This window comes from Bos indicus, chromosome 13 (assembly GCF_029378745.1).
Source record: "Bos indicus isolate NIAB-ARS_2022 breed Sahiwal x Tharparkar chromosome 13, NIAB-ARS_B.indTharparkar_mat_pri_1.0, whole genome shotgun sequence".
Lineage (NCBI taxonomy): Eukaryota > Metazoa > Chordata > Mammalia > Artiodactyla > Bovidae > Bos > Bos indicus.
In genome coordinates this window covers 77,121,295-77,134,976 of record NC_091772.1, presented here as the reverse complement: position 1 = coordinate 77,134,976, position 13,682 = coordinate 77,121,295, and the positions used below count along the sequence as shown (strand labels likewise).

The following is a 13,682-nucleotide window of genomic DNA, read 5'->3' as shown; positions in this document are numbered from 1 at the left end:
CAGGGAGCCAACCTGCACCCCGTGCTGTGGAGTGCAGGGTCGTAACCACTGGCTGCCAGGGAGGCCCCTCCAGTGTGTTTCTGAAGAACAAGTCCAGATGCCCACTGTCTCATCCCCTCTCATCACTGCTCCACAGGCTGGCTTCCTGTGAGGGCAGTGCTGCGGTTGTTGTTGTTAAGCTGCTAAGTCATATCTGACTCATTTGTGACCCTATGGACTGTAACCTGCCAGGCTGCTCTGTCGATGGGATTTCCCTGGCAAAAAAACTGGAGTGGGTTGCCATCTCCCTCTCCAGGGGGTCTTCTTGATCCAGGGACTGAACCCGTATCTGCTGTGTCTTCGCCACTAGCAGGCGGATGAGCCACCCAAGAAGTCTCAACAGGAGGAGGAGTAAATAAAACGGTAGCGTATCATTTATCAGGAGTGCCCTCTACTTGCATGGGATGTTTTAACAGACATTAAAACCAACGTCGTAAAAAGCAAGCCACAGAAATATCTGTACAAGTATAAATGCTTTATGATAGAACTTCCAGCTACTATGGCTGAGTCGAAGAGTTGGAACGGAGACTATATGACCTGCAAAAAGCCTAAATACTTAGCATGCAGTCCTCTACAGGAAAAGGGTATCATAAATGGTACCATTTATGTTTAAAAAAAAAAAAAAGAGAGAATTAAAACATCGAAACAGGCAACTGGGTCTGGGGCTAGTGGCCTAAGGGACTTCAGCCATATCTGTATAGTTCTAAAAGAAATTTCTAACAGAGAATGTAGCTATGTACAACTTATATTATTATACATTGATTTTAAAATGAGCATTAAAACATACAAAGTCTTTTAGAAATAAAAGCTAAAAGATAATGTTTGTGGTATGAACCAGGTAGCTTAAACCAGTGGTTTCCCACAGCTTTATGTAGAAAGAAAATATTAGAACTCTATTTCTATCTACTTTTTATCTTACTCTTTTAAAGGTCTACTTTTGTATGGTTTATAATATATGTAATGTGATAGCAGTAGCACACGTATATAATCTTATACTTGAAGAAATACTGTGAGAGAATATTCTCAAAAATAATTTCTGTGGTTGGTCTATGCCCAGAAAAACTTGGAGATCACTCACTAGTTTAGACAAGAAGGAACTAGTTCTCTCTCCCCCAGGTCCTGGCCTTAGGGTAGCGTGCAGAGACCAGATGCTGAAGGAAAGGATCTTTATCACTTGGGAGAAGCGAGAACAAGGGAAGGCTTCTCCCTGTGGGGAAAGGGAACGCTGAGCTCTGTACTGGTAGCAAACCAAACCCGAAGCATCTCTGCTCCCCACTCAACTTTCCAGGCTGAAAAAGGGATGCCTTAAAACGTCCAGGGCACAATACAGATGCACCCATAGCTGGCCTCAACCCTGACCCAACCAACCTTTCCTCCTGGACACTGGCCCTCCACTTCCAAGGCAGAAGTCACCTCGCCCACAGCAGGAAAAGCCAGCTGAACAGGCTGTGCAAGGGCAAACCCCAAGAGGAAGTAATCGTTCCATTCAGTATCCAGGGAGCACCCAGCCACTTTTTAATGTCGTAAAAAGGACAACTACATCACAGAGATAGTATGCAAAGAAATCCTGGTGTACCTACTACATCACAGAGAACTTCCAATCTAAGAGAGAGCTAACCATATGCCAAAAGCATTAAGACAAGTTCTGTAACTCAAGTTGCTGAAGCAAAGCTGGACGTCAATGTTTCCACCAGAAATCATACTCACACGTACACTGTTTCAGAAAAAAGACCATTTCTAGGAAAACACAGCCTATGTATAATTAAAGAGGCCAGAAGTACAGGCTAACAGTGAAGAGTGGAGGTCAGCAGCCTGTTTCTGTAGAGGACCATCTGCTAAACAGTCAGGCTTTGCAGGTCATGTGGTCTCTGTTCCAACTCTTCAACTCAGCTGTAGTAGACGGAAAGCAGCCAACGAAAGGGCCCAGCTGTTGTTATGCCCTGAACTGAATGCTTGTGTTTCCCCAACTGAAGTCCTAACTCTCCATGTGATGGTAGTAAGAGGGAGGGTCTTGTGGAGGTGATTACATCTGGACGAGGCCATGAGAGTGGGGTCCTCACGATGGGATTAATGCCCCATGAGAAGAGACCAGGGACTTCCCTGGTGGTCCAGAGGTGAAGAATTTGCCTTGCGATGCAGGGGACACAGGTTTGATCTGTGGTCGGGATACTAAGATCCCACATGCTGTGGAGCAACTTAGCTTGCATGTCACAACTACTGAGCCCACACTCTGGAGCCTTGCGCCACAACTAGAGAGCCTGTGCGCTGCAACCAAAGATCCTACATGACACAACCAAGACCCTGCGTGCTGAAACTAAGACCCAGTGCAGCCAAATAAACGTTAAAAAGAAGGAGAGACCAGACTCCTGGCTTGCTCTGTCTGCCACCTGAGGACACAGTGACAACCTGGCCATCCACAAACCAGGAAGAGGGCTCACCAGGAACTCAACCAGCTCGCACCTTATCACGGACTCCCCAGCCTCCAGAAAACTGTGGGAAATAAACATCTCCTGTCTGTATTATTCTGCTACATCAGTCTAAACAGACTAAGGCAGCTACGTTCCAATAAAACTTTATTCACCAAAGCAGTCTACAGGCCAGATTTGCACAGACTGGTTCTAAATCGGGAAAGGAGTATGTCAAGGCTGTATATTGTCACCCTGCTTATTTAACTTATATGCAGAGTACATCATGAGAAACTCTGGGCTGGATGAAGCACAAGCTGGAATCAAGATTGCCGGGAGAAATATCAATAACCTCAGATAGCAGATGATACCACCCTTATGGCAGAAAGAGAAGAACTAAAGAGCCTCTTGATGAAAGTGAAAAGAGGTGAGTGAAAAAGTTGGCTTAAAACTCAACATTCAGAAAACTAAGATCATGGCATCTGGTCCCATCACTTCATGGCAAATAGATGAGGAAACAATGGAAACCGTGACAGACTTTATCTTTTGGGGCTCCAAAATCACTGCAGATGGTGACCGCAGCCATGAAATTAAAAGACGCTTACCCCTTGGAAGAAAAGCTATGGCCAACCTAGACAGCATACTAAAAAGCAGAGACATTACTTTGCCAACAAAGGTCCGTCTAGTCAAGGCTATGGTTTTTCCAGTAGCCATGTACTGATGTGAGATTGGACTTTAAAGAAAGATGAGCGCCGAAGAACTGATGCTTTTGAACTGTGGTGTTTGAGAAGACTCTTGAGAGTCCCTTGGACTTCAAGGAGATCCAGCCAGTCCATCCTAAAGGAGATCAGTCCTGAGTATTCATTGGAAAGACTCATGCTGAAGCTGAAACTCCAATACTTTGGCCACCTGATGCAAAGAGCTGACTCATTGGAAAAGACCCTGATGCCGGGAAAGATTGAAGGCAGGAAGAGAAGGGGACGACGGAAGATGAGATGGTTGGATGGCATCACCACCTCAATGGACATGAGTTTGAGTAAACTCCGCAAGTTGGTGATGGACAGGGAGGCCTGGCTGCTGCAGTCCATGGGGTTGCAAAGAGTCGGGCACGACTGAGCAACTGAACTGACTAAACTGATAGTTTAAGGACCCCTGATTAAAAACACAGACTTGGAGTAAACAAGTCCTAGACACCCACCCAATCCCATCACCGCCTGCCTGGGGGAACTTGGCGGGGCTGGACACTTTATTCTCTAAGCCTCAGTTTAATTAGTTCAAAAATGAGGATGAGAGTAAGAAGCTCAGACAGTTGTTGGGAAGATTAAACACAATGTTGGGGGGATAAAGCTCTTAGCACAGGGCCCAGCACAGGCTGAGTGCTGAAGATGTTAGCTGCTGTTTAGCACATCAATAATGGAGACTATCGGCACCAGCTACCAAACTAAACCTTAACATGAGGACAAAACAATGAAAATTAAACTTAAGCCAAACTTTCCTCAGAAAATGTTCACAGCAACAAATATTTTAGGCTAGAAGTAGGATTTGAGCCTGGCATTTGAAAATTCTTGGCTGATGACACACTTCACACAGTACAGAATTATACTGAATAAGAAATGGCTTTTCATTTGGAAGAGCTGTTTCTGTGAAGAAACTGTCATCAATTTTTAAGAATAGCTATAGCAAAGAAGAGAGATTAATAGAGTAAATATTAGACTAGAGATGCCAAAAGTGTGGCATGCCCACCGCCACTTGGCAGTCCTGGGTCTCAGCAGACAGAATCAATCAACTGTGGCACTTTCTCAAGAAATCCAGATGAGGCTCCAGATAATTTTTCAACACAGCTTCTAAGCAATCACAATACAGAACCTATTCCCTATTCCTGTTCTAGAAAGTACTGGTAAACTGTGTATCTCTCCACTATATTTTGAAAAAATTTTCCTAGCTCTTTTCACTGCTGTAGGTTCCCACTGGAGTTAAAAACAAATGTTTCTTGGGGAAACCAAAGCTTCAGGAGTAGAGCTCAGGAAAAATTCAAGAATGCTGGACCCAAACTAAGAAGCCCGAGCTGTAGCGCTGTTTCTGCTCCTCACCACCTGAACATCACTGGACAAGGCACCCTAACTTCTGCACGGCTGCTTCTTCACCAGTGAAAAGGGATTCATAACAAGGCTACTTGTGGCCCTAAACACAGTCAATCTCATTATTCATAGATTTGCACTTGTGAATGCTCCCATTTACTAAAATGTAAGTCCCAAATCAATACTTGGTAGACTAATATGGTCATTTGTGGACACCCACAGTGCAGAGAAAAATTTGAATCACTTGATGGTCAAGTTCCCAACTGAAGTCAAACAAGGAGCTGCTCTGCCGTCTTGTTTCAGCTCTCATACCGTAAGCGGTGACTTTTCTGTGATCTATTTAGTGCCATGGTGTTCACATTCTTGTTCTTTTTGTTGGTTATTTCACCATTTAAAATGGCCCGTGTGCACAGAGCTAAGTGCTATCTTAGTGTGGCTAAGAACAAGAAGGCAGGGATGTGCCCTAAAGAGAAAGGACGTGTGATCAGCTTTGTTCAGGCATGTATCAGAGTGCTGCTGATCATGAGCTCAAGGTCAATGAATCAACAATGCAGGCTGCTGTAAATAAGGTATCTTTAAATAGAACATGAGCTTCCCTGAGGGCTGAATGGTAAAGAATCCACCTGCCAATGCAGGAGACCCAAGAGACGCAGGTTCAATCCTTGGGTCAGGAAGATTCCCCTGGAGGAGGAAATGGCAACCCACTCCAGTATTCCTGCCTGGGAAATTCCATGGGCAGAGGAGCCTGGAGGGCTACAGTCCATGAGGTCACAAAGAGTGGAACATAACTGAGCACGCAAGCATGCACACAGAAACCCACAAAGAGTAAGGTTGTATGTTCACCAACTGATGAACAGGTGACTGGAGAGGCTTGCAGGAACCTAGTCCTGGAGTTCATCCAGGAACAACGCTTCAGGACTTGCTAATTCTGTCTTCTCTCCCTGACAGTAATATAAAGAATGTGGTGAAAAGCTCCTCTGTCCACCAACTCGGAGCGTTCTGAGTACCAGGGTCATGAGCACAGCTCCTGTGGCAGTGGTCCCCACCCTTTTTGGCAGCAGGGACCGGCTTCACAGAGGACAGTTCTTCCATGAGCTGGGGTGTGGGGAGGGCGGTTTCAGACGCTGCGCATGCGTTACGTCTACTGCGCACTTTGCTTCTAGTCTCCTGTCGCTGCTGATCTGACAGGAGGGCCAGCCCGTGGCCTGGAGGCTGGGGGCTCCTGGTGTAAAGGACCACCCACAGCCCGTGAGAACACCCTGCATGCCACCAAGCTGAAACGCAGTACCTGCAAGCAGTCGAGGGACGTGCTGACCACCCGGGGGGACCTGGACTGGCAAGCTAGCTCGAACGGAAGGAAGTACTTGTCAGCTTCTACAAAGTTTGCCTTGGGCGGAGCGGCAGCACCGAGCCTAGGAGAAAAGCAGGAGAGGGCCGGAGAGGGGAAACGAAAAAAAAAAGCTTGCTTTTGCTACTCTCCCCCACCACTGTAAGTTCCGCTCCCACTTGCAATAGTTTAATTAAAAGTGCCTGCAAACCGCATCTGGGGGGCTGGACAGGGAGGAGTTTAAAGACACGCATTAGGGGAAAAACACACCAAGGCGCCACACACAGAGAACAAGGTCTCTGATGACAAGCTGTCTCGTCAGCAGCCTGGCGTGGATCCCGGATGCCACGTCAGAGCTGCATTTCTGAAGGGGGGACTCTGGCCTCAATACTCTGAGGATGAGGGGCCGTCCCGCAACAGCACATGCTGTCCTCCTGCCTGAGGAAGCATGAAGAGCCAGGGCTCTGCCTCCTCTGTCAAGGGAAGGTGGTTGCTGGTGCTGAGTTGCTAAGTCGGGTCCAACTCTTGTGATCCCAAGGACTGTAGCCTTCCAGGCTTCTCTGTCCATGGGATTTTCCAGGCAGGAATACTGGAGTGGGTTGCCATGCCCTCCTCCAGGCAATCTTCTCGACCCAGGGATCAAACCTGCATCTCCTGCATTGGCAGGTGGATTCTTTACTGCTGAGCCACAGGAGAAGCCCCAGAGGAGAGGGTAAGGAAGGTCAAGTTAATGCTGGTGAGCCTTCCGTGGGGGCTTCCCAGGGGGCTCAGTGGTAAAGAATCTGCCCGCAATGCAGGAGACTGGGGCTCAATCCTTGGGTTGGGAAGATCCCCTGGAGGAGGGTATGGCAACCCACTCCAGTATTCTTGCCTGGAGAATCCCATGGATGGAGGAGCCTGGTGGGCTACAGTCCTTGGAGTTGCAAAGAGTCAGATGCAACTTAGCACCCACATGCACACACCCTCTCCTCCAAATGTGCAGCTGTTAGCCAGCAGTCTGTTAACTTGGCATCAGTACAGACAGATACAGAGTCCTGCCGTGTGCCCAGCACTGTGCTGGGACAGTGTGTGCCCCATCCTCCACCCGGGACCAGGAACAGGAGAAAACACGCAGAGGAAGGCGTTCCCGCGGACCCCGCCAGTTCCCATCACACTGCACGTCAGCAAGGAGAAGGCGCCCGGGCTCACCTCTGCTTCTCTATTTCTGCTTTAATTTCATCTGGTGAGGAAGAAAGAGAGGCATGTTAGGAGCAGGTAATGTGTATATAAAAGAAAACAAACAGAACAAAATACTGAAAGCTGTCTGAGTAGGGCGATGATGATCTTTCCCACATTTTCTATGGTAAGTGTATATACTTTCGCTTTAGCATTTACAAAAATTGTGGTAAATATGCTCACACAAAATTTACCACATTAACTATTTTTAAGTGTACAGTTCAGCAGCATTAAGGACATTTCTCCTGTGTATAATTATAATTTATATATATAATTTTATAATATATATACATAATTTTTATGAGTTAAAATTAACTTATGAACCTTTACCATGGAGGGTACATCAACTACACGGTTATGGTTATGGATATAGTGTCAACAATCAGCAATCACGATCTCAAAGAGAGAGTCTTATTTCTAGGAGGACACGATTTTGCGCCACTGAAACAAGAACATCCTATCTAAACACGCTGGTTTCCCCCACATCCACTTGGTCGAATGCATTCCTACGTGGTGTGCTTGGCAGGCTCATGGTATTATCAAAGCAGGCCAGTGAAGCTGTTCCACCTGAATTCCATGTATTCAGATAACCTCCAAAAGGCCAGCCTTCTTTATACAATCTCTTATGAGCCAGTGGTCTAGACACTGCATTAGTTATCCTAGCAACCCTAGAACACAGTGCTGGGAGTAACAGATTGCCTCTCCCTGGACAACTACATTCTAGACTGACTTTTAGGAAGGGAAAACGGAGTAACTGAACTTTACAAGAGGTGGCAATTTTAACCCTTCGAGCCAATCTTTCAATGTCCTCTTTCTACACACATAAGAAAGCAGAAGAGAAACATCCGGATGACTAATATCAAACATCTCGCTCAAGGACCATAAGGCCTGTGACACACTGGGTCAGCTAAACAGAGCTCCGTGGTGTGGTTCCTGCCCCTCTAGGACAAGAATCCATGAAGGAGCAGCTTTGGCCTCCTCTAGCTGAGGCCTCAGGCTGTGGGAGTGGCCAGAGAATCCAGCCCAGGAGGCTGGTGGCCAAGCTTTCAGCTTGCAGAAATCAACATGACACAGCCTGGTGAGGTGAAAGTTAAGAAATGGGTTGGCAGTTCTGGCATGGATATCTTGCCGCTGAATGACACCAGGTGGGTTATTAAACCTCCCTGAATCTTGATGTCCTACTCTAAAAAACACGCGCTCCATATGCTCCAGAGACTGTAACAAGGCAGGTGGGTGTGGGTAACCTTTGAGAAACCCGAAGTGGTCATGGCTAAGGCGGTGTCAAGCATACACCAGTGGTCAATCAATGTCAGCTCTCTTAAGACAGGAGTCAGTAATAGTGCAAAGTCTCTACTGCCATTGCTGAACTACAGAGAGCCAAGGGAAAGAAGACAATTAGGGGAACACAAATCATGGGAATGGCTGACATTCACAGGGGCATGGGCCCATCTGGTCCTCCTTATGCCTCTGGAAGACAAGAGGCTCATCTCCTAACCATGTGCAGGTGGGAATCTGGGCCCAGAGAGGTGAAGTCACCTGCCCACGGTCACAGCCAGGAAACGCCACTGCAGCACTCACGGCCCGGCTGTCTGCTCCAGAGAAGGAGGGAGGGGGGAAGGGGAGGAGCAGATGGCGGGGCACACCTGCTCTGGTTTATTGCCCCACGTTTTAATAGGCCCTGCTCTCCTAACTGCCAACTGGGCAATTAGCAGCAATAAATAAGCAGGCTGGAAAGGAGGGAGACCTGAGCGGGATGCGGCAGCTGCAGCTGCAAGGCCAGGCTGTCTTCCTGGGAAATGCTTTCTGGGCATCACTGTCCTATACAAACCCCTCGGGTCATACCTCCTGGTTCACTGATGACTTTGGCACCAGCTCACCTTCTGCTCTGCTCCCAGGCTAGGTTCAACAATGACCATGACCAACCTCAACGACACCATCGCTGGTCAACTCCGCCAAGGTTCCACAACATCCCTTGGAACCTTCATCTCCCCTCATACATCCGATCTGCTACACCCCCACCCCCCACTATGCAAATCCACAAGGCCCTCCCCCTCCCCCCAAAGCCAGCCCGGAGGTGCTGGTCACACTCTGAATCTTGTCCCTGTCTGGAACTTCCAGCTCCTCCCTGTACCTGCCCAGCTCCTGTACTTCCAGTTGACCTACTAACTGCCCCAAGTAGGACCCTTCTTTGGCCTGTCAGACCTGACTAGACCAACTTGTCAGCTTTCCCTTTCTTCATTTTTCCAGGACAGATCCCATTAGCAGGATTGTAATCTGTTGCTGTTATTGTTCAGTTGCTAGGTCGTGTCCTATGCTTTGTGACCCCATGGACTGCAGCATGCCAGGCTTTCCTGTCCTTCACTATCTCCTGGAGTTTGCTCACACTCATGTCTGTTGAGTTGGTGATGCCATCCAACCATCACATCCTGTCGCCCCCTTCTCCTCCTGCCTGCCATCTTTTCCAGCATCAGGGTCTTTTCCAATGAGTCAGATCTTTGCATCAGGTGACCAAAGTATTGGAGCTTTAGCATCAGTCCTTCCAATGAATATTCAGGGATGATTTCCTTTAGGATAGACTGGTTCCTCTCCTTGCCAAACAATAGGCTTAACTTGTTCTCTGACTTTTAGTGTTAACTTCTGGCCAAATACCAAGCTTGTATGACAGCTTTCTGACCAGTCTCCACCCAATGACAGGCCTCTTGACAGCAGAGAAAGCCGGCAGGTCTCTAAAGGCCCTGACAACCAACCACAGCAGTACCTCGACACTGCTGGTTAAGCCCACCTTCTCTACCTCTCCACGAAGACTACTGCACATTGCATTCTCTCCTCAAAAACCCTCTCTCCCCCTCTTCATGTCACCATTCCTCTTTACTCACAACCAATGAAACAGCCGATTTCATGCAAAATTAAAAGCCACAAGGAGACTCCTTCAACTTCCTGTTAGCCAATACATAAACTGTCCAGCCCGTACGCTCTCCTGCTGGAAAACAGTACGTGTCAAGTCCCTCCACCTTTGCAGCGTCCTGTCCCTGCTGCCTTCTGAGGAACTATTTAAACCTGACCACTTCTCACCACGGGGGACCACCCCCATTACGCCAAGCCAAGCTGTCACCATCTCCTGCCTGGACCGAGAGCCTCTTTCCTAACTGGTCTCATGCCTTCAACTTTCACTGTTCCTCATGGCCCACAGCGTTCTCTACACAGCAGCCAGAGGGATTTCCTTAAAATATAAATCAGATTATATCTGCTCAAAATAGATTATCCATAACCATTATAAAGTAAATCTGATAACGTCTGCTCCTTTGCGCAAAACTCCACTGGCTTCTCATCTCACACAGAGTAAAACTCATAGTCTTGATCTTGGCCTCCAAGCCTCTGAAAGATCTGGGCCCCTGTGATCCCCTCTGACCTCACCTCCCACCACCCGACCCCGGCTCACTCATGGCCAGTTCCTGTTCCAGGGCCTTCGCACCAGCTCCTCCTGCCTCCTGGAATGCCCTCCCGCCCCAGATATCCACAGGCTCACTCATCGATTCCTTCAGATGACTGTTCAAATGTCACCTCTTCCCTCGTTACCTGAAACTGCCATCTGACCCCTCCTTGTGATTCTTCACTACCTTACCTGCCCTGTTTTTTCACTTTACACCAATTTTTCTAGTCTTTCACCACCTTATTTACCACTTGTGACATACTCTTGTTTCACTTATACTCCGACTTCCCCAGCAGAACGTAAACTCTGTGACAACAGAGACTTTGGTCCGTTCTGGTCACTGCTGAATCCCCAGCATCTAGGAATTCCTAGGCACAGAGAAGGCGCTCAATATTTGTTGAATGAATAAACTGTCTTTCTTCTTAGTTAACCTCTCCCTCAGCTGGCTCCCTCCCCAATGATGTTGAAACAAGCTCAAGTCTCTTCTGCTGCTAAGTCGCTTCAGTCGTGTCCAACTCTGTGCGACCCCAGAGATGGCAGCCCACCAGGCTCCCCCGTCCCTGGGATTCTCCAGGCAAAAACACTGGAGTGGGTAGCCATTTCCTTCTCCAATGCATGAAAGTGAAAAGTGAAAGTGAAGTCGCTCAGTCGTGTCTGACTCCTAGTGACCCCGTGGACTGCAGCCTACCAGGCTCCTCCGTCCATGGGATTTTCCAGGCAAGAGTACTGGAGTGGGGTGCCATTGCCTTCTCCAAGTCTCTTCTACCTTCAAACAAAGATAAAAATAAAGCCAAAAAACCCTCCATGATCCACATCTCCCTCTTCACACCCCAGGCAAACCCTGGGAAAGAGTCGTGTCCGTTTCCTCACCTCCCAGACCTGCCCCTACCCATTCCAGTCTGGTTTTCACCTTCACTGTGCCACCAGCACAGCTCCAGGTGAGGTCACCCATGACTTGCAGGGCTCAAAAGCTGATGGGCAGTTTTCCAGTTGCTGTCTGACTTGACCTCTCAGCAGCAATTGACCTTACTGACCTCCCCTCACAGAAATCTACTCGATTTAAGGGCTTCTCTGGCGGCGCTGGTGGTAAAGAATCCGCCTGCAATGCAGGAGACATGGAGATGCAAGTTTGATCCCTGGGTTGTGAAGATCCCCTGGACAAGGAAATGGCAACCCCCTCCAGTATTCTTGCCAGGAAAACCCCACGGACAGAGGAGCCTGGCGGGCTGCAGTCCGTGGGGTCATGAAGACACGACTGAGCGAGCCTGAGCACACTGCACAGCTGGCCTCGTAAGCACACGTTCCCATCGGCTCTCTGCTTCCCGGCCCATCTCTCCTCCGTTTCCTTGGCACACTCAGCCTCCTCTGCCCAGCCAGGCGGGCCAGGCTCCTGGGGCCCAGGCTCTCCTGCCTTTCCTTCTCTGCAACACTCAGCTCTTCCTCACTGGCATCCGCAGCCTCGCCTGCCCCTTCAATTCCCGCCTAGGCTCGGATGACTCCCCAGTCCTCGTTTCCGGTGCAGGCCTGCCTCAGGAACATGAAGCTCATACGTTCATCCAATATCCAAGTCCCAACTCAGATCAAGCTCCTCCACCCACCTCTCTCCAGATGGTCTTCCACAACCATCTTAAGGAACTGCACCACCATCCAACCAGTTGGGTGAGTCACAAACTTAAGTCAGCCTTACTGATCCACATTTTGACGCTGTTATCCAACCCCACATCAGGTGTTCTTAGCTTTACCTTCTAAACCAGTGGGGAACACTTTCATTCTACTCTGCTTCTGTCGTCACTACTCTAAGTCTGGGCCACCAGCGTTTCCCCCCGGATGATGATAACTGCCTCCCTCGTGGTCCCTGGGCAACCTCTCCAGGTTTCCTCGAAGATGTTCTGAACCTAATGGCTCAAATGATCTTTCCAAAATACTAACCTCTTTATCAACTTCTTCCCTGTTTAGAACTCTGGGGTATTATTTCACTGCTATTGGTCTAAAAATCAGACTCCTCAGCACAGCCTCCAGGGTCTTGCGTGCCGGGGCCCTGGACTGCCTTTCCTGCCTCACCTCCAAACCCTCTCCCCCTTCACCTGCCATGCCCAGTCACACGGTGGCCTCCTTTAGTTTCTTTTTTTTAATTATTATTATTAAAACTTAAAAAAAAAAAAGAAACTCTTAAGGTAACTGTGGACTCACAGACAGTTGTATCTGTTCGTTTTCCCAAACTGTCATATTCCTCTCTGCCACAGGGCCTTTGCCTATGCTGTTCCGCCCCTGCTGCCAAAGTGCCTCTCACTCTAACCTCTTTAATTTTTGTTTGTTTATCATTCAGCTCTCCACTTCCTCAGGGAAACTTTCCTTCATACCTTGTCCACTTTGCCTGTGGGATCAGGTTTTCTCCTTCACAGGACCTGTCACATTACTGGTATGACTCAGAAAACGTGATTATTTGAACAGACCCCTTCTTCTCCATTAACTCCAAGTTCCGTGAGAACGGGGTCTTTGTTTTCTTTGAGTCCTGACAGCAGGTATGACACCCAAATAAATAAATACCTTCTAAATGAACGTCACCCTGGTTCAGTCAAAAGACAAAAGGACTGTGTAGAGAACACACCGACCGTTCCTGGGGAACGAGGACAATCTTAAGACGTCTAGGTCCTGGCATAAGAAGGCTGTTCTACAAGTCTAGAAAACCTAATGAAATACAGAATAAAAAAGCCCAAAGACTCATTTGCAACCAAGACAGTAATCCCAAAGAAGCTTCTTATAGAAAGACTCCAGGAATGAGCTAGTAAACATGGAAGTATTTTCTAAGATAACCTTGCTGGAAAGAAAGTCAAGTATTTTCCTGGCAGGCCCCCTAGGCCTGGTGAAAATGGTAAGAATTAAACACAGTTCTGAGCTATTTATATGAGAGACTCTATGTACTTGCTGATTAAGTACACGTTTTCCAAGTTTGCGCTTTTCCATAAAGAATGATCTTACTGTTTTCCCCAGCACCGCTTACAGAGTCTCCCCTGAGATTTACAAGTACGGGGCAGAGCTCTAAACTCTTCCAACTACTTGCCTCGCTGGTGTTGAAATGTCAGAGACCAGCAAAGACGTCCATAAACCAACTAATAAGGGAGGCAGAGAAGAACAAGCATTCAGTTCCTTCTCCTTTAAATACAAGTAACGCCAATGCCTCTGAACTT

At 48.0% G+C, this 13,682-nt stretch overlaps 1 protein-coding gene across 3 annotated transcripts in view; it reads right to left on the bottom strand.

Moving 5' to 3' along the window:
- Window positions 1-13,682, bottom strand: part of ARFGEF2 (ARF guanine nucleotide exchange factor 2) — an 83,593-nt gene that overhangs the window by 63,185 nt on the left and 6,726 nt on the right. For all 3 annotated transcript variants that reach the window (XM_070801843.1, XM_070801844.1, XM_070801842.1), the window contains exons 2-3: window positions 7,038-7,068; window positions 5,811-5,934 (exon numbers count right to left, since the gene is read on the bottom strand). In XM_070801843.1, the coding sequence (XP_070657944.1) occupies window positions 5,811-5,934; window positions 7,038-7,068 (155 nt within the window). The remainder of the gene's footprint in view (window positions 1-5,810; window positions 5,935-7,037; window positions 7,069-13,682) is intronic.